This window comes from Phaethon lepturus, unplaced genomic scaffold, assembly GCF_000687285.1.
Source record: "Phaethon lepturus isolate BGI_N335 unplaced genomic scaffold, ASM68728v1 scaffold3144, whole genome shotgun sequence".
NCBI lineage: Eukaryota > Metazoa > Chordata > Aves > Phaethontiformes > Phaethontidae > Phaethon > Phaethon lepturus.
The window spans coordinates 1-25,318 of NW_010535719.1; the positions used below are offsets into that span (position 1 = coordinate 1).

Sequence of the window (25,318 nt, forward strand, 5' to 3'; positions counted from 1 at the left end):
GGAGCTCCATGGGTCCGTGTCCTGGCAGCGCAGAGGGTGTTTCTCTCAGAAATGGTAGTCAGCGAGTGTTTGTTCTCGGTCTCCAAAGAGAAAGGGTCCCTGTCCCAAGCAGGCCATATTTCTTGCCTCAGCAAAAGCTGTGACAGAGAGCGCAGTGTTCCTTCAATCCCGGCGAGAGCCAGAGGCGGTCAAAGGGGAGGCCCGATGGGTGTAGCAAAGGACAGGAGCTGCCTCTGGTACCTGCTCCATTCCCTGTGTGCAGCGGGATGCCGGACTCCGTCTCAGAAGTTGTACAGTTGGCATCCTTCCTACTCACCACCCATCAGAGGACAAGAGATAGACTCCAGTCGTTCTGATTCAGGAGAACAGCGTCTGTGGGTTTTATCCTCAACGTACGCCAGCTTCGGTCTTTATTAAGCCAGCTGCCCCTCTTGCATGGACCCTCAGTCACGTATCAAATGGTTTAAAAGGCTAGGGAATGACACACGGCTTTATGAAGCTTTGCCAGCTAAATGTGGGACCCGTGGATCTAAACAGTGGTTGCTCACCCTGATGACATTTACACGGCCCCAAGCCATCCCTTGTAGATGTTTTTCTAGTCTGATGTTAAGAAAGAAATGCCCACTCACGCTTGAGGATTTGCAGCCTCTTAGTTTCCATACTTGGCCTTCACCCATCATCCTGAGGTTTCATTTAAACCTTCTTTGGTGCAAATTAAGTTGATTTCCTTTTGTCTTGTTCTCAGTGGACACAAAGAACAAATCATCCTCTTTAATAACATTTTTTACATAGAGGAAAATGATCCTGCTAAAATTAAATAGTTATTTTATGTAAAGTAGAGGCTATTTCAGTCAATGGTATTATGGTAACAATGGTATAATTAATAGACATAATTTGCAAGGATCTGTTTACAGATGCTCTGCTCATGCAGCGTGTAGTGGCCAGAGGGCTTGCCTGTGTTGGTACTGACTCACAGGCAGCTACGCTTAACCTCTTGCACTCCTCTCTTTCATACCAGCTTTGTCTTTCTTGTCTCAGGAGCCAAATTTATTTCCTCTTTTTGATTTAAATCCTATTTTACCTTCATCTCCTTTCAAACTGGTCATAGTTCTTGGGTTGTTTTTTTTTTCCCCTCTGCTTCTTTAATCCATTCCTCTGTTGTTTTCTGTGATTATCTTGCAGATCTCACAGAGACCTTTAAACTGTTCCCACTACTTTTCTTGCAGCTTCTGCCTGCTCTCCTTCCCAATTGCCTTCCGAAGTCCTCTGCTGCTGCAGTCCCCTCAGTGCTGTCATGTTGGCATAGTGTCACTGGTCTGCATAGAAATGGGGTAGAAATGAGTCATGGTGTCCATTTCTGCCCAGGTAAGTACCTAATACTTCGTGAAGATTTTTATTTTGTGAATTCGATAAGATACAGTGTTAATGGATAACAAATATATTTGGAAATAGTTGGGTTTTTTCAACTCCAGTTTCACTGTAGCCTTTTTACCATCTTCCCTGCTCCCAGCTTTTCCACTTTTGTTCTTTCCAAAACAATGCTGCAGGGTCTTCTCTTCTGCCACAAAGGTAGGATAGTTTATAGTATAGTTTACATACATCTGTGTATTCTAATTAAATATACTACTGTGTATTGTTCTGATAACTTATCCATTGTGGTTTTTTCTTCTGCTTTTAAATAATAACTTGAATTAAAAAAATGCTCAAGCTTTATGAAACCTAATTTGAGGTGATAATTTAAGCTAATTCAGTGGGTTTTAGCCAACTGTATTTATGTAATGTTGGCAGAAAAGAGTTTTAATTCAGATTTCTTCACAAGTCAAAGTGCAGCTTCATTAATGACTGTCATTTCAATGGAACCTTGGTGAAAGACACCTTGAGATTACAGTGCACTTAGTATGATTATTCTGTTGGCCTTGTGAAAGGCCGTTAGAGTTACCATGATGGAGAGGCAGGGATTGCTGTCAGTGCTGTTTGGTTACTCCCTACCTAGCCTGAAAGGTAACAGAAAGACCAGTGGTTAGGATATTTTGTCAAAAATTGAAAACAGCATGGCTTTTTTTTCAGTTGTGCCCAATGAAATTAGCATGGGTTAACTTTTTTTGTCACTTGATACGTAACTATGTAGGCAGGGTAGCAGGGGATGGGGGCTCAGGACTTCTTAAAAGTACCCCTCTCTACAGGTTCCCAAATTCGACAATGTTGATCATAAATTTTGAGCATTTTCTACCATTTCCTGATTCTCCTTAATAGAACTAGACTCTCTTAGAAGCTGAAGTGGGTTGAAAGTCAACCATTAGACTGTGGCCTGATGGGAACTGGAAATGCCAGATTTAGCTGAGGGATTTTACAGTGTAAATTCATCTAAAGCTGGGGAGTAAATCTGTTTTCTTCCAATGAATGCATATTTCCACTTTATTTTATTTTTGGTTCAATAAAAGAAAGGGGTGCTCTTGGCTAAGCTCTTTGGAGTCATCAGAACACATCCCTGCTCTGAGGGACTTCAAATGTAAATAGGACAGAAAAGTGGAGAAAATAAAATGTTGGCTCCTCCTGGGGAGAGGGAGCATGAATGCTAGTGACATGACACACTGGCTGTCGGTGCAGAATCGTTTCTTCTTGGGAGCTTTCGGGGAGGGTGCTGGTTATTTTTTGGGAGTGATGCATATCCACCCTGACTCTCTGTATCTTCTGCTTAAGTAGTTGAGTTGTTCTGCAGTGGATTTAACTGCATTGCTTCCTCTTCGCTTCCTGCTGTTATCCTACAGTCTGCTGGCTCACATTTGAAGAATCCATTATTCTGATTTTCTGTGTGTCACTGTTCCACAGTCAGCTGCAGAGGATGCACCTGGAGTGCTTCTCTAGAAACATTTGCACTGTAATTGCATGTAATTTAGTGTGAACCTGACTGGCTGGTGCACTTTGCATTTCTACATGGTCCTGTACTAAAGGTCTGTATTTATTAGGTGTCTTGTGAGAAAAGCAGGTTTTATTCTCATAGCTAAAAATGATGCTATTCTTGAAAGGTATTGCACAATTATTGCTTGCGTAAGTAGCATGCATCGATCTTCACAACTTCTAGGTCTTAATTACTAATTTAAATGTGTGGTAGAGCCAAGAACTAACCCCAGATTTTGTGAGGTCTTTGGTTTTTGGCCCTGTGGGACATGGCTAGGTAAAAGCAATGGCAGATGTAATGTACCTTGTTCTTTTGAAGCATGTTAAAGCTGTCTCTTGAACTACTTTATTTGTACTCTAAAATGCCTCTGTGATACAAGAACAGCAAAAACACACCTTTTAACAAAGGTTAGTATTTCTGCTCTCATCATGTTTTGTCTGTTTAGGCTCTCGGGGCTCATTTTTGTAACAGCTGAGTTTTCACTATCGTATCTTCTTGCAAATGGGGATCCTGTAGTACAGGCTTTCTGCTTAGCAGGTTATCTTTCCAGGTTACCGTCTCTGCTTTGTTTGAGACAGTTCTTGAGGAGCTTGGAGCAGTTTTGATATGTCTGAATAGGATTTGAATTAGTGGTTCCAGCTAAACTGCATGCTACTAAAAATACTTTAGGCTTGGTTTTTAGCCTTTACAATGCTGACGCAATGATGTAGTCCTTGGGTGCAACCTCACTTGTGACTTTGGGATTATCTTTTTTTGTGCTAGTGACAAAAGAAGGTACTGCTGTTAACTGTGACTACGGAATTCATTTTCTTTATGTATGTTTTTTGTTCAAGAATGTTTTCATGTCTCCATTATAAGCCAGTATGACAGCTGCTAGTCAACACTGATTGCCGAAGGCGCAACATGCACATTCCGATTATGCATGTAAATTAACTTGTTAATCACATATATTTCTGTTTATTTAATTATTAAAATATGTAAAGGAGATCTGCCAGTTGGGTAAGATCTTGCCCCTGTACTTGGCACTGGTGAGGCCGCAGCTTGAATACTGTGTTCAGTTTTGGGCCCCTCACTACAAGAAGGATGCTGAGGTGCTGGAGCGTGTCCAGAGAAGGGCAACGAAGCTGGTGAGGGGTCTGGAGCACAAGTCTCATGAGGAGCGGCTGAGGGAACTGGGGTTGTTTAGTCTGGAGAAGAGGAGGCTGAGGGGAGACCTTATCGCTCTCTACAACTACCTGAAAGGAGGTTGTGGTGACAAGGGTGTTGGCCTCTTCTCCCAAGTAACTAGTGATAGGACAAGAGGAAATGGCCTCAAGTTATGCCAGGGGAGGTTTATATTGGATATTAGGAAAAATTTCTTCACTGAGAGGGTGGTCAGGCATTGGAACAGGCTGCCCAGGGAGGTGGTGGAGTCGCCATCTCTGGAAGTGTTCAAAAAACGTGTGGATGTGGCACTTCCAAGACATAGTTTAGGGGACATGGTGGCGCTGGATTAATGGTTGGACTTGATAATGTTGAAGGTCCTTTCCAACCTAGTGATTCTGTGTGATTCTGTGATTCTGTGAAGATTTCATGCTCAGTGCAAACCAACCTCAGTTATTTACTATTGACAGTTTATTACTGCTTTACACTTAGATTTCAAAAACATGACAGATGTTTGTCTTTCAGTCAGCTGCATGTAACAGGTTACTTGAGATTGCCATTGTATGGTTTTTTTTGATGAACTTATCCTCTGGGGTAGGCACCTCCCCCCTGCCCCTTCTGGCGCTGCCTCAAGCTACGTTTTTTAAAGTGATGCTCAAGTTCTCCCGTGGCTGTAGTTCTATACTTTGCATGGGAAGTCCCTGTTTCTGACGAACTGTGTAGTTAGAGCCTTTCCAGACTCCTGGAAGGAGGCAGACTCACAGGATAATTTTGTGACTTGTTGTCTCTTCTTATACTAGGCAAAGGACCTGCTGTAGCAGGCAATAAACTGAGCCTGAGTTTCATTTATCTCCAGTGGGACTTCACTGTAGTACCTGAAATGTTCCTGGTTTTGATCTCGGCACCCGTGTCCTTGGCATTCTTTGTGCCATCCTGCAGTGGGAAGTATAATTGCGAGTACCTGAGACAATTGTGAGTATACCTCGTTCTCCATGAAGCTTTCCAGCACATTGCTCTGTTGGATTCTGCAACCAGTTCAAACTTGCCTAGGTTATTTTTCCACAGTTTAGTCTGTGAGTTTTTCCTACAGTTACTGTTTTATTCCTTGCCTGGCTCTGTTAGTGAATGTCAATCTTTCTCTACATTGTTATTATAATGGAACGTAGAACTACACTCATCCTTATTTGAGTTCATTGAAGTTTCTTCAAAGATGAAACTGGACTGCTGTGCTGTGTTGATATAGCAGAAGCCCTGTAACTCAAGCAAAACTTGAAGGGCTGGCAAGCATGAAAATAGCAATGTAACCAGAAATTATGAGATAATATATATTCTTTACATAACAAATTGCAATTGTTTTTCAAGGTAAAGATTTCCAATGTGAGTCTACAGAGAAGAGTAAGATCATTTATGAAAAATGTTTTGTCCTTTTGTTTTTTTAACAGTAGCTACAAATAGGTTCTGCCTTACCTGGAACAGTAATCTTTAGCATACTATTTTGATAGTCTATTCAAAGTGCATCTCTGCTTTTATCTCACCCACTTATCTAATTTAAATCTCTAATACTATTTTCGAGAAGACCTGTATGGTAGCAGAAAGTAAAAAAATCCATCAAGACTGGCTGTGTATCAAGGGGAAGTTACTTCATCTAAATAGCCTGCATATCTCCTTGTATAATGAACAAACATTATATACACCATAAAGGTCTACATCTTAATGTTTCTTTCTGTGCCATGTATATTGTGCTAACTTTGAACAAAGAGAATAAATGTCGATTTTACTGAGACCATCAAAGAGTCTACCAATTTCTTCTGCTTTCCAGGACAGAATTAATGTCAAATCATGGAGAATGGAGTCGGATGGCTAAATTATAGCCAAGCAAAATTTGGACTGCTGTGCTCAGTAACACTGACTGTAAATGCTCCAAAGAACAGAACTGTAATTTTAAGTGGGTGGCTGCTGCTGAATTATACACAAAGACATCATGGTCAGATGGAGGGCCTCAGACTCCAGATGCCTGAACAGAAAATAAAGATGACCAATTTCAAAATAAGATATTTATTTTTTTAATTGCAGAATGTAAAGGTTTCTGCTATAACGTTTATAAATTCTAGTATTCTTTGCAATTGTATTAGTGAGTCTTGGCTGGCTAATTAATGTGACATTGCTCTTTGGTTGCAGATCAAAGATGATAATGGTGGCTATATGGACTGCCATGCTAAAAAATGCAGACAGCAAGACTGTCGCATTTGCAGAGTAGAAATGCTAGTGTCTGAGTAAGACCTTTTTTCTAAGTAGATTATTATAAATAAAATTGATCTGATAATTAGAGCAGAAGGTGTAGTGGCCAAAATACAACTGATGAATAATTTGCATAGTTATTTTCACTGTTGCTCACAGAAAAACACCTCAGTTCATAAATACTCCTTAAAACCATCTATGTAAAGGTAAATCATTCTAATGTAGTGAACAGTTCTTATGTAAAAACCCCCAAGATAAAATCCTTCATCTTTTTTCCAGTACCTTGTAGATAAGACACTTATGCTTGGATGAAAACATCACTATAATCTGAATCGTGAAGATTATGTATTTGCAATACTAATCATCTATCTGGATATATTAAATATTTTCTTGCTTATACTCTATTTGTATATTCATGCAAATGACCTAAAAAGAAAACATATATGCAAAGCTCCTTCTCAAGTTTGTATTTCATTGCAGAAAGGATTTCTGTAAAGATCAAGACCTGCATAATTTTAAAATAACACCATCCTGTTATGAGTTAGCTTTAATGTTTTATTGCTGAGATGTAACCTTAAGTATCTCTGAAGAGTCAAGGAAAAAAGGGCTTTGCAGTTAAGTTAGGAAACATTTTTTCTTTACCCCATTATTCTTTTTTTAGTAAATTTTTATGAACTACTTAAATTGTTTTATGTTGTTATATATATTTAAGAATTTTATAAATTCTATACTTGTCTATTTCTGAAGCGGACTGAAAGCATATCATTGCAGAAAGTTAAGCCTTCATTCATTTCTTTGCCCTCAATACAAAGACTGAGAGCAAACACAGCTTTATGCAGTATTTACAGGGGATCCAACTCCTCCTTTTGATGCACATCTTGTGCCTTCAGTTAGAAGGATGAGATGGTAAAAATGACAGTTTTGCATCATCACTGGCTTCTCTACATCTTTCAAGTTTCCATTATCTGGCTGATATACAGAAGAGAAATAAGGACAATAATCAGTAGATTGTCTGAGTAGATTGTCTAGAAAATTTTTAGTAAAGAAACTGGCTATCATCGTATCCATGTTTGGCTTCTATTCTTACCAGCCTCTGTGAGTATCACAGTGGGATGCCTTGTGTGTGCTGAGGCAGGGGGAGAGAAGGAGGAGAAGGTAATAGTGAAATTGGCCTCGATAAACCGATCTCTAAAACTGGGCTGTGGGCGTATCTGATTTTGAAGCATATTGTTGTGATTTTAAACACCTCAGAAAGTATGTTTTAAATTTGTATATCTATTAGTATGTTTTAGCTGCCATAAAACCAGAAGTGTCTCTTGTGGTAAGTATGATCTTAGTAAAACTCAGTACTTGCTAATTGCAGCAGGTGTTGGAAAAGGCCTTGCAGTGACTAATCCAACTTTGTACATTAGATTTTAGAACCTCTCCAGCATCTTGGCATGCTTGTTAGAGGAAGCTAAATAAATTACTGTAACAAGGAACAGACTAGTTTAGTGCCTGTTAATGGTTACATTGCAGTCTGGAATTTCCTGGTAACAACAGAGACTGGATATTAAGTGGCACTTAAGTAACTTTATATAACAGGATCTTCCTCAAAAATTAGTCCCCCCACTTCCCTTAGCACCACTTTTTGTAATGACAAGGTGTTACTCTCTATGAAAAACAAGTGCACAATATGGCTATAGCAATTAAGAGAAAACTGTCTATTTTAGATTTTGTTTTCAAAGCTTAATGAATATAGGTACCTTATATTTACAAATCAAAACATTCAACTCACTATATGGTCCCCAGTTAATCTGGCACAGGACTGAGCATATCCTAAAAATGTCTGTCATCAGTCTTAAGAATCTGCTACAGTAAGCCTAAAATGTAATGAGACAGAACGGAATTAGTTTAAGTAATAAATGTTTAATCAAAGAATTTTACATATTATTAACAGCATTCATTTGGCCAAACATCTACATGGTTGTAGTATCCTACTTGTATATAAAGTGGGAATGTATCAAGTATAGACTATGAAAGTGCAAATAACAATTCAAGGTTAGAGTAATTTTTTTACATTATAAAATTAACAGGTTTACAAAATAGTCTTGCCAAACTTTATTTTTGAATTGTAAAGTCAATGATTATGGTGTTAAAATAAGTACCAAGAAAATACAAATTTAATAGGCTAATTTCATGCTCATAAGAGTAACACGGAAACAATGGATATACTGCACAACCTAACCAAATTACAAAAACCCAGAACCCACAAACTTCACTATCTTCACAGAGAGCACTCTTAACATATCTTACTGTAACTTTGCAAGACATCTCAATGCATTACACAACCTTTTTGTGAGAATCTTTCTATTCAGAAATTACAATTCAAGGAAGCTATGTGACTTAACTTTCAGACCAATTCATGATGAGAGTTCCTGAAGAACTGTTTTAGTTGAAGGATTCTATACCATAGAAAATTTTAAATAGTTTTTTTTCTTTTTAAAGAAAGATGTCCAAAGGTTCATGATTATGTCAGGAGTACGGGTAGCTAGAGGAAAAGTTGGAAAATTATTTGAGACTATTTTATTCCATTCTCTCTAAAGATGCTTGCAAAATGAACAATGTTTTTATGGGGTAAGGGTAAAATATTCTTATTTCATTTTTTACTAATATGAGCCTTGTGACTGCAAGGCTCAAAAGCTGGATTTGCATGAATTAGTTACCAAAACACTCACTTGAACTCACAGTAATCAATACATAAACTTTGCTATCATGACACTTGCCTATACACACTCAGTAGTAATAAACTTTTATATCATATCAACAAATCTCTGGTAACAGTTAAGCAAAACTTAAAATGGAGTGTATGTAATTTGCTCTTGTTATGACAAGTTTTGATTATATGTAATTAAAACAGCCATTTCAACAACTTACTCTAGTTGTAATTACATACTGTACCATTGTATCTCACTAACTGTAGATTGATGCTTTTAAGCAAATCTAAAACCAGTTTTTTTTTTTCACGGTACAACAACTAGGCAAAGGGGTTTTTGTGGTGGTTTTGTTTTTGTTTTTTTTTTTGTTTTTACACTAAACAGTAACCACACAGCAAATGAATATTGTGCAATTGAACAAATACCTAGCAGTGTTTTGTTTATGCAAAAACACTGACTGAACATTTAGTTATTTACTGTAGAGGCAAGGCCATGGGTGGTTTTATGGAGGTCTTTGCAATTAATAGCATAGTTACTCCGGAACAGACACTGAATTTGAATTACTTGTTTAACTGTGGCAACTATCCAGTTGGGTTAGGCAAAGGCACCGTAACTTGTTGAGCAGAATGTGTTATCTGAACTTTCACTGTGGGACTGGCTAACATATGAAAATTCTGTATTCCTATATTTTTATAAAATGTTATCATTAAAAGTAATTGCACTATTAGTGCATAGAACGCTTTGTAGAATTATGAAAACAAAGAACTATGATTGCACTTCCATTAAAGTGTCTCTTAAAATACAGCATAGCTGTTGCTAACTCACTGTATTTTAATATTTAAAATAACTGTTTAACAGCAGCATTAGATTTTATTAACTTAAGATACAGGCTACATTTAATTAAATGCAGTCACCATGGCAACATATGCCAGTTAAATTTAGAGAAGCAATGCTACCCAGTGGTTTCTTTCACTGCTTTGTGGGATTAGTCTGACAGGGTAACACTGCACTGTTTCGTCAGGCTACCACCAGCTAACTATTCACAGTTTGGCACATTTGGACTGTAAATAGACATGAAAAAATCTTTGATTTTAATGGGAAAGAATATCCCCTAAAACTTGTTCCTGGAGCAGTACTAAGGAGAAGTATTAAATACTCCGTTCACACTGCTAAGAAAAATGAAAAATGAGTAAGGAAAAGTTATGGAAAACAAAACCAAAATGCAAATGAATTACTAAATGTTATTTTGGTGAAAGAATGAGTTCTAAAAAATTGAATAAACTATTTCTTAGGAAAACCAACCAAAATAATCAGTGTAAGCCTTTAATCCATACTTTCAAGTTAAGGATCATCAACCTAAGGCTAAACAGATGCTGCATTGTATTAGGAATGTGGAATACAACCTACTTACTCCTTTTTCTTGAGAGCAAAAAGGCAAGTACTACCTAACTAAATGCAAAGGATATTCCTTGAAAGGTTCACATTATTATGAAGAACTACAATTCAAGAGAACTCCTAAATATCCATTGGTACGTCAGTGGTTACAACTGAGCTGTAATTATGTGGATCAAAGCCTCCATAATGCTTACTCCACATACTGTACCATCTGTTACCGCCATTCATTTACTCCAGAGTTAGCTTTTTATTCATACCAGATGCACATGTTCCATCCATTCACTTGAGGTTTGAGGAGTCTGACTAGAAGTATCTTCTGAAACATCCAGGGTGCTTGTTACCTCCCTGTTACTATCACCAGTTTGTGATACTGTTTCACCTGGAATAATGTTTTCTTCAGAAGTGCTTTCCTCTGTTTGGGTTCCTCTGCCTTCATTTTTGAGTGCATCCTCAAATAGTGCATGCTCTTCCTGAGGCTCCAGCCCTGTGTCTATAAGGTGTGGTTGTCCTGCTGACCCATCTTCAGTACTGGGTTGCTGTGAATCCTCATCTGCTTCTGTACTTGTTGAGGGGATCAGAGCAATACTCTGTGGGTTCATGTCGTGAAACCAGGCCATAATATTTCCAAGTAGATTTTCACTGGTATTGGGATCTTGACTGCTGGAATCAGCATCACTAGACGTTGAGTATAATCCACTTCGTGTATCGCTGCAGGGGTGTGAATGAAGATGATCAGCTGAAAAGGGATCATTGCCTGCACCTAGTCTCATCAGACTGTCACCAAGTTCTAACAGCTCAGAGCTGCTCAAAGCGCCTCTTGGATTATCTATACTTATGGGAGCAGAGTCCAGTCTTGTAGGCAAAGAGGTACCTATTGCTCCTAAAGATGCCTCATTATTTAGAAAGTCTCTAGTTTCTTCATCTATGGCCAAGCCAGATTCTTGTAATGATAACTGTATAGCTAGCAGGATGTTTGGGTCATCTTCATCCAAAGAACTCAGAGCCTGTGGAAATACCATAAGGTTGCTTTCAGAATAAAACTTTCATCTTGTTACATATTTTGGATTAAAAGTAATTTGGGCTCAGATTAATTCATTATTCCTACATGTCATGTATCAGAATCAATTTTTACTGACACAGCTGACAACAGAATTTAAAAGGTGACTATTGTTACATTATTGATTGTTAAGCATTTCTTACTGGTGTGAATGTATGATTTGTTGTCCTAGATTCTCCCTTTCTCATGAAAGAATTAAGAAAAATTGCAAAGAGACAAAATGACACAGAAAAGCAGAGCAGAGGAAGGCAAGCAAAGCAGAGAGAATGGAAAAGAGATTAGGGGAGATACCTGAAGAGAATCCTGGTTTTCAGAGCGACTGACAGGGGTATAGTCATGAAGCGAAGAGCTGTGCAGAATACCCATAGAAGCTGAACTCACCATGGAGGTGCCATGTCTTCTACTACTGCCACCTTCCTGAGTGTCTGTTCGGGCAATTGAAACAAAAATGGTTGAAGAACCAGTGAGAAAGCCTTCTCCGCTGTTATTTACTGACAATCTCTTCCTTCCTTTTGGATTCCAGCTGTGTAATTTTACTCCTTTATTCACTCTGAACTAGGTAATCCAAAACACTCCTTCCACACCAGCTTTTACACAGTGGCGAAACACCAGTCCCACTGTTTTAGGAGTGACTGCCTGTTCCATTTGTGCCTTTCTGCTCTCAATACCCTTCTTCTTCTCTTTGAAAGGACGGGGTATGCCACCAGGAGCATAAGCCCACTGGCAGGAGGGGCAAAGTACTTCTAAAGCACATAAATAATTTGTGGAAAGTCCTGAAAAATACTGCACACGGACACATTTACAGGTGGACTACAACCAAAGTTTGCCCATTTCTCTGTTCTTTCAAAGACAACAACTCAGCTGTTATGTTAACATTACATTAATTTTTACCATGACATTGCAGCACAATTAAGAGTAGAGTCGTTAGCGTATACCTCAGCAATCACTGGCATTGCTGTTTTCTTAAAACAACCAACAAAAAAATAGAAGTAAAATCCTATTTCCAGAAAAATTGCTCTGTAATAAACGTAACTCCCTTAACTCTGGAAAATGGAATTTTGCACTTCAAAACTCAAAATGAAAAAAGGTGAGACAAACTAATTCTCTCTTGCATGCTTTAACAGTATGCGCTGGTCATCACTACATTATCCAAGTGTTCAGTCAAATTCTAGTCCTCAGACTAACAAGATGGTTTTGCATTTTACTTGTAATAGGGAAGGACCAAAGCTCACCAAAATTCTTTTTACTCTTTCTAAAATAAAGAATGCATTTGTTTATTTCCCCGAAGTAAAGGATTTCTCCTTTTGTTTTTAAAGAAGCTATGTATAGTACTAAGTTCATGAGACACTGCGATGAGAGTTCATGCAGCATGACTTGGAGACCAAGCGCACTGAAGAAACAGCATCAGCATATGATTTGGATTTGAGTTATCTTTGTACCTTTGCTAAAGCTCCTGGCAGAATGGAGACAGCCAAGTGACAGTGACCTTAAGGGACTGCGCTACCAGCTGTAGCACTGCTTAGAAGAGCAGTGTGCAGCCCATTCCAACTTGTTTCCTGGCTGTCTTTGCCAGTACAGGAGTTTCTGAGCAGGGCTTTGGAATACAGCCATATGACTATCTTCCAGCAGGCCTGTAGCAGGGGAAGCCTCTTCTACACTGGTCCTTTTAATTTGCATAAAAGAACTGGTATATAGATACAGACTGTCATATGAAGTATGTGCCCTTCAAAATTTCTTCAGAAAAGCAAACCTGCTCTAAATAGCTGAGGAGCTGTTAGTGGGAAGATGAATACACTTCTCTTTTTAACGAGGAGCGGCCACAATGAGGTCAGCAACACTTCCAAGATCACATACAAAAATGCAAAAATAAGCCTTTATGTTGTATAGTGGAAAATACAACAATGTATCTGAAACTTCTTTAAAGTGTATCCACAGAAGAACAAACACTGTGGTCACTACTAGCAATTTCTGAAGCAGGAAGAGAAAAAAAAAACCAGCCCCAGGCAGGAACATACCCAAAGTACTCTCACTGGGGTCATCAGGATCTGGAGTATTACTCAGCAGACTGTGCATGTCTCCACGTCGACGCTGTCTGTGCCTCCTCCGATACTGAAATTCAGCATATTCCTGCATAAACCAAAGGTTACAAAATACAGGGCAGCATGCAGTAATATTTTTCTGATGTAACAAGCACCACATTTTTATAAAAAATGTGTGATTTTATATCTTTATTATAAAATCACCTGTTTTCAGAAAAATAAATTGCAAGTTACATCATGCAATGCTTAACATAAAGAATTAAAAAAAAATTTCAAGGTAATCCTAAATCTATAAAATAATGAATTAGCAAAGAAAAATACTTGACGTTTTACCACCATTTAAATACTTGCAATCTCCTGTTTTAGAGAGTTCCAAGTACACTTTTTTTAAAAGCTTTGATGCCAAACTTTATATATACATACATCGACATACTTTTTAAAATATATATATACCTAGTGATTTTAGAACATAAAACCAATTAAACTTAATTAGACCAATAGATTATCTCAGAGTCCCTGTTGCCAGCAATGGCCAGCAGAAAATAACCTTTGGAAGACTACAGAAAGCTGGCAGACATACACCAGGACTTGTTATACTTTTCCGAGCCTCCAGGTCACGATGGCTTAAGAACTTCTTAAGCCACAGCTGATACTCTTCTACTGAAGAGTCTTTGATGGATTTTATTCCGTGAAGTACAAATCTCCTCTATTTTTGTCTAACTTGAGCTGCTAACGAGCCATACCATGTGAATTTGAACTCCTGCAGCCTGTAATTTCTCATGTTGTGTGTACTTACCAAAGGCAGTTTATGTAACATTTATGGAAAAGACTCACTTTTGGCCACATCAAGCTAACATCCCAAGGGTTAATTATCTTAATACTTGGAAATAAATGTTTTGATTTCCATACCTTTCTCAATATTAAGAGACAATTTTATGCTTGAAGGCAAATTTCCAGATTATGCTTTCTGGTTAGTACAGCTGACACTGAACCTGACTGTGTAGGTAAAATCTCTTGAAACATCTCTTGTTAATCTTAGTTATTCATTTATATAAGGCAGTAAAAATATGCACACAGGTATTAGCTCTTCTCTTTGGAAAAGAATATTGCTATTTTCTTCCCTAAACCCCACGTTGGGAAATCTGTAATCTAAAGGCTTCATTTGGCCGAACAACTTGGGAAAGACAACATTACCATTAGCTTTCCTTTCTTACATTAACTCTTCATCCTAGAATATCTCAACAGCTACAGTATCTAAAATCTAAATCCAGAAGTGTCATTTCTCTTACACAATGACCTTATTAATTCTGATGGTATTGTGATGGCACGTTTTCTTTCCATGAAGTGTTTCAGACCAAGTTCTTATGCATAATGACATATGCAAGCCAAAAAAGAATAGCCATAAAGTGATCAGTGTGGGCAGACTTTTAGCTACGTAAGATCCATGAAAGTTGTAAGAACATAAAAATAGATGCACTGGACCAGACAAAAGGTCCATTTAGCCCAATACTCTGTCTTCAACAGTGGCTAGCAGTAGATGCTTGTAAGCCTATGGAGCAGCATAAAAACCAGGGCAAACATGAAGTGATTCTTCTCTAAGATACTCTTCCAGCTCCTTAGGGAGCTCAGTGATCTCCTAAATGGAGGGCGGTGCCACAAACAACAGAAAATCAAATCTTGAAATGAAAAAATATAAATAGATTATTTTAAAAACATATCATTATGTACCTATGAACTGGATAAGGAATAACAAGAAGTGATCACTGAATGCTAAGATTTATTAGTCATATCAGATCTGTTTGCAATAAAATCACAGATTTTACTGATAGCCATTTAAGTTTTAGTTGCTTTTTAACGTTTAGAAAGATATCTTGGTTACTACTGATAAAATTTTATTTCTGATTACTTGGGACAATTTTGTATGTGAAAAAAAGGCGTTTTAATTTTATTGGATAAGAACATCATGGTTTCACACAACAGTCTACACAAGCAGTGTTCCTTGCTAAAACCAGTTAGATTTTGTTTTCCTTAATAATCTGGTATACACGACATTCTACTACTTGTCAGTAAAAGTACAGCTCTATGTCAAAAATTTTGTAGTGAAATTCACTAAAATAAAAAAAGATGACCACTCTTAATTCTACAAAATTCCCTTAGCATAGGTGGTTGCAAGTATTCTTGATAGCTATGTAGCAAAGAAACCAACTTGCATCATACAGTGCCACTTTTAGGCAAATCATAAAAACTCATAAGCATGATGCATGATGTAATGGCACCTACTGCTGAACAGCTTATCGACATATTTCTTTACCAGCTTTTTCTCATAATCAGTTCCACTGATGATACATTAACATCACAATGAGTTTGATATTGTCAAATATGGAATTATTTCAAAAGAAAGGACTACAGGAACTAGACAGGAGAAAGAAGTTGATCTTTTGTAAAGAAGCAAGCTCTTTTCTCACCAGCGTGATGCTCACCAACAATAGCAAAGGAAATATATAGAAAAAGTACATGGGTTTTTCCAAGATGCTTTAAAATGACTAGCTAGAAAGAAAGCAGCACCACGGAAATGTTGAAGTTTCCTTCCTAACTGAATGCTTTAATCTAATGTTCTCAAAATATTAAATAAAAATTAAGTTGACAAAGGAAAGCTTTACAGGAAGCTTCTCATATTTAGTGCAGAGTCTTGAAAATTATTTATTGTATCCCATATATAGATAGTGTAATATTAATTTTAAAAATTATAATTTTCATTCTTGGTTAAGTAGCAGAAGTTCATGTCATTTGAGTATGCAGTTTTCATCCTGCTTCAATACATAAAAATAAAAATAAACATTTCAAATAGTTAACAATATTTAGGTGTATGCCTGTATGCTTTTGTTGGATTGTGACAGAAGGATGGAAATTTCTTAGACTTTTTGTCAAATTCTGCTGAACTGATGTTGCATTCAAAAGTAATCTACACAATTTCATGTATTTATTACTTTAAGGTTTCCCAGCACATAGACACCAGTTTATAAACAATTGTAAAACTGGTTATGTACTTGGAAAATGATGAATACAACATAGCTTGTCTAATGTCACCGTAAATAACAATATCCACATTAGAGGCATTGTTTAGAGTCATTGCACAATTTGCTATGAATATATTTCCTTTCATTGTGAAATAAATAAAATGGTAGGCTTAAACCAACTTGAAATGCTTTGAATCAAAATAAGCAGCTCTTCATGCAGATTGCAATCATACCTGTGTTTCTATAATATGCAGAACTAAGTTAAAAAAAAGAAAAATAAATACTTTACCTCAGGGGATGCAAATCCTAAATATTCCCAATCCCATGTTCCACCAGCAAAGCTGTAAAATGAAGAGATATACCATAAAGTTTAGAAGTAGAACAAAGAATGAACGACCTCCAGAGCTTCAAAACCTATCAACACCTGAAAACTAGTGCAGTTGTAACTCTCTAAACTTAACAAGTCTTCTGCTTTAAGTCTTACCTCAAATTTCATTTAGAAAACCATACAATTAAATTGTTGACTATTCCAGAACTGCCTGATATTTTTAGCAAATACTTATAGATTTTTGAAGTGTACCAGGTATTTTGTGACATTCTTGAAGGAAAAAAGTGAAATGGAAGCCATGACATCTTGTCATTAATATGTCACAAATGGGGAAGCAACATACAGAGCCGTGATTCTCAAATACATTTTTCCTCAGTGGAAAGCTGTAATTCCACGAGGATCAAATGTCCAAGAAAATGTCACTATCTAGTGATTTACATCCACCATGCTTATCAGTTCCACTTTACCTCACTGTCAAAGAATGGCAGTGGATTCACCCACTCTGGCTGCTATCAAATAAACCTTTTTTGACTTGCACAGTATTTTGTTGGTATTACCTGCGCCTGGGTGCTTCTGGCGAGTCTGCAGGAGCAACACCACGGGCCACAGAGGCCAGGAACTCTTGCCGCTTCTGCTGCACAAGACAAGCTGCACGGATGATTTTATGGCGAGGAGTCCGAAGGTAAGGCCTGTTCACTTTCTGTGCAAGGTCTTCAGTGACCATTTCTAGGTCTGTCTGCAACAGTTAATAAATACAGAATGAAATACTTTTACAGTGAAATGTGAATCAGGCAGAGCTCTACACCATAAATACTGAGCAGAATGACATCCATTTTCCTGAAGATACCATTTGAAATACCGGAATACCCCAAAATGTCTGCCCTCTAGCTACCCTTTTACCAGCCTAAATGCTGTCCTCCAGCTTGGAGCAAGGCTTCCCTGCACTCACACAAACTGAGTGTCTTTGGGGGCTCAAAAGGAAAGGAAAGGAGGCAGCAGCCCCCGCCGCTGATGCCACCGACACCCAGGTATTCCCCCCATTTCGCCCCTGCCCACTTGTCCAAAAAAATAGGAGGGAAAGACAGGAAGGAGGAGCTAGAGAAGGAGATGAAGACTGAAGCTAAAATGTTACCCTCAGAAAGCAGATGAACACTAAATAATATTAATTCTTTCCCCTTCCACCTGTCCATATGCCTTTCTTTTTGCAGCTAAGTGTTGTTTTTCATTCATTCTAAAATAGAACTAAAAGCTACTGTGTCACAGGGTAATAAAAATGCGTTAATTTTCCAAACTTGGTTACAAATACAAAGCAGGTATATCAATTTTACATTACCAAAATGGGAAAAATGACACTGATAACTAAAATTACCAAAAAAAAGTAACATTAGAAAAGCAAAATCTATGCATATATTACCTGCATAAGTTCAAATATTTCTTTCTTTGTGCTTTTAGGCTCCAAAAAGAATCCATACGGATAAGAACACTTAAGAATGCGGCGAGTTTTTAGAAGCTCTTGTACTGCATCTTCAATGAATGTGGTATCAGGACAGCCTCCCTCAGCTGTTAAGATGAAACATGCATTGTGAAAATATTTTACTGCTGATGTCAGCATTTCTTTTAGCATGATGGTTTTCCATTATTTTAATAATTAATTATTATTTATTATTTTAAATAATAAAATTTATGTGCATGTCAATTAAATATTTTGCAAGTAAACAGCAGCAGGTTCTCAATCACTATACAGTGTTCTTACTAAAAGAAGTAAGCACAGAATATTAGCTTCTCCCTTACTAATGCTACTTTCTCCTTGAGTCTTTGGAATAGGTAAGATTTACTGTACATTTAGCTTTCATTCACTGCTTATGAATTCTAGTACTGGAGGGATCACATCACACAGCAGACTGATGTGAGTTCTAACCAAAAAAAAAAGGCTTAGTCATAACAGAGTTGATTTGATTTCAAATCAAATTCACAGATCACAGTAAATACTTACTTCCACTGAGAGCTCTACTCAACTGCTCCATCTTTTCTTTGGCTGTTTTTAGAAGGCGCTGTTCTAACTAGAAAAATAAAATTAATAAAATACAATAATTATTTATGGATTAATAAACTAGAAACAAAAATCAGTAAAAATGGCTTGATCCACACCTGGTAGCTAAGTTCATGGTTCTTAAATCTTGTGTAATAGTGCATAAACCTATCAAGCTCTTGAAATCTTCTATGCTTCTTTTCAGCCTGAAAATAATGGGGAAACAAAAGAAACGAAGATAGATCTTATGATTTAATTTAGCATCAGATATAATTACATATCCAACTGTTTCTATTCCCACTATTCATGAAGCATTGTATACAATGCTGATGAGTGCCATGTAAGTAGAGACAAATGTAATTTTTGAAATTCAGCAAGTCTTCCAAGTACTGTAACCAAGGAGTGAAACACTGTGTGTGCATGCTATTTAAGCAGACTTTCCAAATGCCATAATTAAGGCATGTATTCTGTAGTGCACAGCACCTAATTACAGTACCAGCACACCCATTTCAGAAAAGGAAACCATGGCACAGAGAAGTAAAATGACTTGAGTAAAGTCACCAATGGTTGTTACCAAAGCCAAAAGCAGAACCAAGTCTTATGTTTCTATCCACAAATAAGTAGTGTTTCATTTCTGTCTCTTTGATATATTTAAGGTTGTATTTTTCCATGTAGAACTTGGGTTTGGAAGAATTTTGATGAAACTTATCCTAAATAGAAAATTGCAGCCTTAGCTCCGTTTTTCAAACACACTCTTTAATTTGTTACCTCTACTGTCATCTCCTTGGACTGCTCCTCTACATGTTGAATAACCTCATAGCGAGTGCATCTGTAGTAGCCTCCAGTGGAAGAGCTGTGCTTCTTCCATTCTTCTAAGCATATCCAGCAAAAGTCATATTTGCACTTCAGAAAAAGATAGGAACAAGGGGGAAAAAAGAAGCTGATACATTGTAGATTTGCAGTTATGCATCATTATTCCTCCATGAACAACTGAATTAACATCATCCTGAGTGTGCTTATGGTAAAAAAAAAAATTTGGGGACCCTCCTTCCTATTTTGCCTACTACAGAAGATCTGGGTTATCAAACCATGTCAGTCATAGTTTTTGTTCCTTGGATCACAACATTATGTTGGACCTACAAGTTAAGTTTTAAGTGGATGAAAGAAATCAAATGATAAATATAGCTGATCAGACCTGGTATTTTGTTATTATTTAAAAAAAAAAAAAGACAGTCCCATTTTTTAAGAAACACAGAAACTGTTCATGACAAAGGGTGAATTTTTTTCCTAATATCACTTAAAAAAAGTGTTTACTGGTATTTTTGTCATGTGGTGCTCCTGATGCAAAATGTTAATAACTACTAAATCAAGAGAGAAGAAATCAGAACATAAACTTTGAAGAGTGATTACTTCAAGGTAAGCCTTTTTTTCTGCATCAACTGAGTAGAGAGCTTTCAAAATAGGTAACACCTTAGAAAGAGATCCAACTTACCCAGGCTCTTCTGCATCACAGAATATCAAACTGTATAAATATTCTTAACTCAGCACTGAGTTCTCAGCTAGTTTATTTCAAAATAATTGGAAACTATTTATGGATGGATGGGCAAAAGACTTTATGACTTCGTGAATCCTGCTTATTGTATCTGCTTTACAGATGAGCAAAGAAAAATCCAGAAAAAAGGAAGCAAAGATTTGCATAAATTAATACGAAGCCATTAATATTATTAGTGGAATTTGATAAATTAAGTCACATTTTTTCTCTCTCTGATAAGTTTAACCTTTCCAGAAATACCTAGTCCATACCAGATGTGTTTATCAGTAGTTGTTTTATACAATCAATTAGATATATTACAGGAAGAAATGAAATCTAATTCTTGCATTGTACTTTTGCTAATTTTGTCTCACCAGTAGTGCTGATTTTCTTCTAAAAAGCAATGCAGACTAGGGTATTTCTTCTTGTTATTGTGATGCACCTTCTTTGTTCTTAAACATTTTTTGATGCTGCTTGCTTATACAAAATGGTAAGATGAGTGCTGAGAATAAAGTATGAAAATAATCGTGTGTAAAGTGTTAAGTGTGTGTCACTGAATCATTTGCCTATCATTCAAAACCACCCATATTCATTACAAGAAAAAAAGTCATTACAAAATATTAAAAAAATGTTATAAACAAGTTGTTTCACAAGCAATAGAACTAATAAAGCCTGACTTCCTATTAATTTCTGTGTATATAATCTCACCTCTCCCAAGTTATCTCCCTCCATGACCACTCCACTATATATGTATCTTCTAATCTCTCGTATCTCCAAAAGCCTCCTCAACACTCCAAGATTTACCCGATGTTCCCAGACCCTCCTCCAATACCTCGGTCTCATTAAACATTCAAAACCGCATCATCTATTTCTACACATCTCCCAGCACCCTGAGCTCTGTTTTATGTGCCTTTACGATCTCCGATCCATGCAGCAGCACCGCCTGGGCTTAACAAATCGCATCTGCTGCCTGGCCGCTGAGCCAAGCAGAAGAGGTAATTGCTGAGCAGGTATTTCAGCCTCTCTCTTGGCAGCAGTACAAATTAAGTCTCTGCACCATACAGCTACCAAGTTTCATGAAACTTGCAGAAATTTAATATCCACGAACCCCATCTTGTTCCTTCCTATCCGGTTCAAAGTACCCAGAAGGTTAAAAACTACAGGCAGTCAGAGCACAGGACTGCCTAAGCCCTGTGTCCTTAGAAACTGGGCTCATCAAACAGTAAGATGCCTGCAGAAAGGTGCAGAAAGGTACAGAAAGGTGATTTTATGAGTAAAGAGTATTCTCCTCTACACCAAGGTACATGCTAGCTGCTAAGAGGCAGTCGTAGCTCATCACGTAGTAGGCTTGAGCAGACCTTACTGCAGCAAAGGCTGCATCACAGACCCTTACTTCGGTAGAGGAAGAGACAAGCAAGGTAATCACTATACCTCGTGTCTGAGCCCTGCAATGAACTTGAGGATACCCTTCCTTTCCTTCCTCACCAGGCTGAGGGGTGGCAGCTTCTGTTTGCAGAGATTTCTCCACCACAAAAGCAATCTGACTGTTTTAAGGACACTTTAACCTGTTTATAAGGTACAGCATCAAAGAGGAGAACTGTGGTTGTCAGCCAGTGCCTCAGAACGGTACTGAACTAAATTATTACATTCAACAGTGTTTAATGGTCAAAGTTTTTGCCAGCCTGAAGCCGTATTTTTCTTCAATTGAGATAAGCTCAGCGGCAAAATCTGCAACAAACATACTTTTACAGTTTTTAGCACTATGGAATTTATGAGCTCTTCTAAAAATCATTTAAGAAAAAAAAAAGCAAAACAGAAAACTTGGCATGAACTAAAGTGAAGAAGAATCTGTTCTCTGCTGCCAGAGAAAAAATCAAAGAAACAACACCAAAAAAAGCCCCAATCTTCACTTCACTTCACAGAAAGAGAGAGAATACATGATGATAAGATAAAGAAAATGGGATCTGCATAGCAATGGAGACAGACTAACACATTTCCAGAAAAATAAACAAACACAACTACTTTCTAAATCTCTTAGCTTTTTATTGGAGGCCAACTATGTGAAGTGTGTGCTACTTTCTTATTTTTGAAGATGCTCCTCAAAGAGGTATTAGCTGTAGTTATGTAAGGTATTTCTGACATAAATAAACAGTATTCTAAATACGCTGCTTTTAGCTAATTTGAGAGAAAAAGCCTTCTCAAATGATACTGAACTCATGGCAAAAAATATTTTTTCTATTTCGGTAGCATAGTGCAAACTCATGACTAATTTTTTGGCTGCTATCACCAGTAAGTTTCTTTTGGAATTACTCTTTGCTGTTTTTTCTTTCCTATTGATTAATTCCTGTTTACAGTTTTCCATTTAAACTTTCTGTTTTGTTGCTATGTTAGGGAAATAATGCAAAAGAAAAATGTAGTAAGGCAAAACCATCATTAGAGCTTACCATTGCCTAAAATGTTTTATCTTCTGCCAACTAAAAATGTTCTCTTTTACATTATTAATGATGATTAAACCATTTCCTTAAGCTTCATGCTGTATTGCCAGTAATTCTTAGGTGTTTATGAACTTCGATCATTACAGTGTTCACCTGCCAGCCAAAAAGATTTCACTACATATGAAACATGTTCTAAAAACATGTAACCCACCGTTTGCCAACTATCTAATTCTTGCAACAGGTTCTGTTAGATCTCAGGCATGACATTCCAGAGGCTTTGGACGTCTGTGCTCCTAAAACATATGTATGACACACACCACCTGAATTATGGTTTCACAACAAATTATATGAAAGGTCTTTCTTACCTTTGCACATTGCATGTGGTTGCAGCCCTCATTCTTCTGAATTGGAGATTTGCAGTTGGCACATGGTTTGGAGTTCGTTAGTAACCACAGGCAGTTGGCAGCATCTTCATATGCCTCACTCACTCCCACAACTTTTTGAGGGTGACAGGAGGATATGTAGCATGCAAAAACAGAGAAGTTGAAATTGTCATTGTGTAATCTTTGGTGAAACTCAGATTAGGAAAGATATATGTTTACCTGTTTCTTGACAGAATATCGTAATTCTTCACTATATATATTTCTCACATATATAAATATATACATTTTCTAATCTATACATATTATCTATAATATGACAACATACATAATTTCTCTATATTTCCACACATATATTTCTATGCAAATTTATATATATGACATTTAAAGTATATAAATGAGCAAATACATATATGAGAAAAATTATCACAGTTTGACAAAGTATGGTGTATTTTGCATCTTTGTAAAATTTTCTAGGCTTTACAGAATATTTATGAAATATTATGGAAAGGCTTTGAACTGTGGTAACCAAGTTCAGTTAGTATTTATTCAAATTACTGTTAATCTTCAATTATTTTGTTTCTGTTGACCAAGAAAATGTCTGTCCTGTGTAAATCCAACCTTTGTTAGTTTTTTCAGTAGAAGTTATTTATCATTAAGCCATTCCCCACGATTCTTTTGCAATTCACCCTCAACTTTACTATTATTGTCACCTGTTGGCTTGAATTAGTTTTAAACCACACAACTGCATGGAACACAACTCAAACAGAAGTGCAGACTGGGCTAAAAGATTTAAAATTGCCCAGGACAAATGAAGTTATATTCAAGAATAAATTAATATATTAATGAAAGAAGTCTGTAAGAGGAACGGAAAAGAGTTTTGTATGCCCTGACTGAACCAGACATGGATTTATCGGGAGGGATGGTTTAAGGAGAACAGTCTACCACTAGTGCCGCCTAATATGCGGTTCAAGTGTGAAGCAGCACCTCACTCAGAGCTTAATTTTCTTCCCCTTTACCCTATTTTTCAACTAATTTTTTACTTAATGCAACTAAAAAATCCCTCTAAAGCTAAACGATAACAGCAGCAAAAAAAAAAAATTAACTGCCCCAGGCATGACTCTTACGTTCTTCCGGTTTCATTTCAGATATTTTCTGTAGCCAGTCCTTCCAGGTTTGGCAGTCGCAAGGTTCATGTGCTTCACCAAGACATTCCCTGAAAATGAAGATGTATACACAATAACTTACCATTTAGAGATTTAGAATCAAAGTTAAAATTGGTTCAAGCTAAAAAACATGAAAACTTATCAAGACACACTCAAACTTTAATTGTCAGGAATATAAAAAGCCATCCAATTAACATTATTTTAAAATATTTTTACACTACTTGCTCACAAGCATAGATGTCCATTATTAAGATTAATAGAGATTTTAAATGAGATAGGAAGGGAAAAGAGCTTTTTAAAATTACAATCTGAAATAAATCAGCTGGTTTGCAGTTTGTTCGAGTTATGCTTGGGCACTATTTTAGTGCCACAAAAAGTGGTAGTATAGTTTCTGTGATGAAGGTAAACCAGACTAAAGAGATTATCCAAAACTAGGTAGTTTGCCATAGCTGAAATGCATTTTATGTAGAACTACTTGCATTCAGTTGTAATAATCTTTAACTAGGTTCAAGCTTTTAATCTAGAACAAGATCCAAGCCCTTCAACACCAGCATTAACTATTTATGGATGTTTACTCTTTCCACCAGAGTCTCTTAAATAGGGGCTTTAACTTAGTTAAGTGGACACAGTGGAGAAATGAGTCCCTGGAGTTTCTCTTGAAGTTACCACTAGCTTTAAGGATGGCAATCACTACTACACAGTGGCAGATATATGGCTTCCAGATGGTGCTGTGGAGTCTGGATTTCTAATGACTCCCTTTTTTACTGGAATGGTAGCAAATAGCCTCGGACAACTGCCACATCAAACAAAACAATTCAGAGGAAGTATATTTCAGACGGGCACCAGCTGCATCGGAGCATGCGCAAGTTTTCTGCGGATCCAATGGTGGACTGCTCTCTGCAGTGCGGATTCAGAAGTTACATCAATACTCTTTTGATCGCTCTTGTCCACATCTCAAGCAGGAA

At 37.1% G+C, this 25,318-nt stretch overlaps 1 protein-coding gene across 2 annotated transcripts in view; it reads right to left on the reverse strand.

Moving 5' to 3' along the window:
* Window positions 1–8,995: 8,995 nt before the first annotated feature.
* The window catches only part of ANKIB1 (ankyrin repeat and IBR domain containing 1), a 60,821-nt gene continuing 44,498 nt past the window's right edge, over window positions 8,996–25,318 (reverse strand). The window contains exons 9-19 of one of the 2 annotated variants that reach the window (XM_010285946.1): window positions 24,315–24,403; window positions 23,173–23,303; window positions 19,610–19,744; window positions 18,961–19,047; window positions 18,806–18,872; window positions 18,227–18,372; window positions 17,370–17,548; window positions 16,774–16,825; window positions 13,444–13,537; window positions 11,720–11,853; window positions 8,996–11,375 (exon numbers count right to left, since the gene is read on the reverse strand). In XM_010285946.1, coding sequence (XP_010284248.1) covers window positions 10,623–11,375; window positions 11,720–11,853; window positions 13,444–13,537; window positions 16,774–16,825; window positions 17,370–17,548; window positions 18,227–18,372; window positions 18,806–18,872; window positions 18,961–19,047; window positions 19,610–19,744; window positions 23,173–23,303; window positions 24,315–24,403 — 1,867 coding nt within the window. In that variant the 3' untranslated portion in view covers window positions 8,996–10,622. Of the gene's footprint in view, window positions 11,376–11,719; window positions 11,854–13,443; window positions 13,556–16,773; window positions 16,826–17,369; window positions 17,549–18,226; window positions 18,373–18,805; window positions 18,873–18,960; window positions 19,048–19,609; window positions 19,745–23,172; window positions 23,304–24,314; window positions 24,404–25,318 lie in introns of both variants that reach the window. The other variant, XM_010285945.1, reaches the window with a different exon arrangement.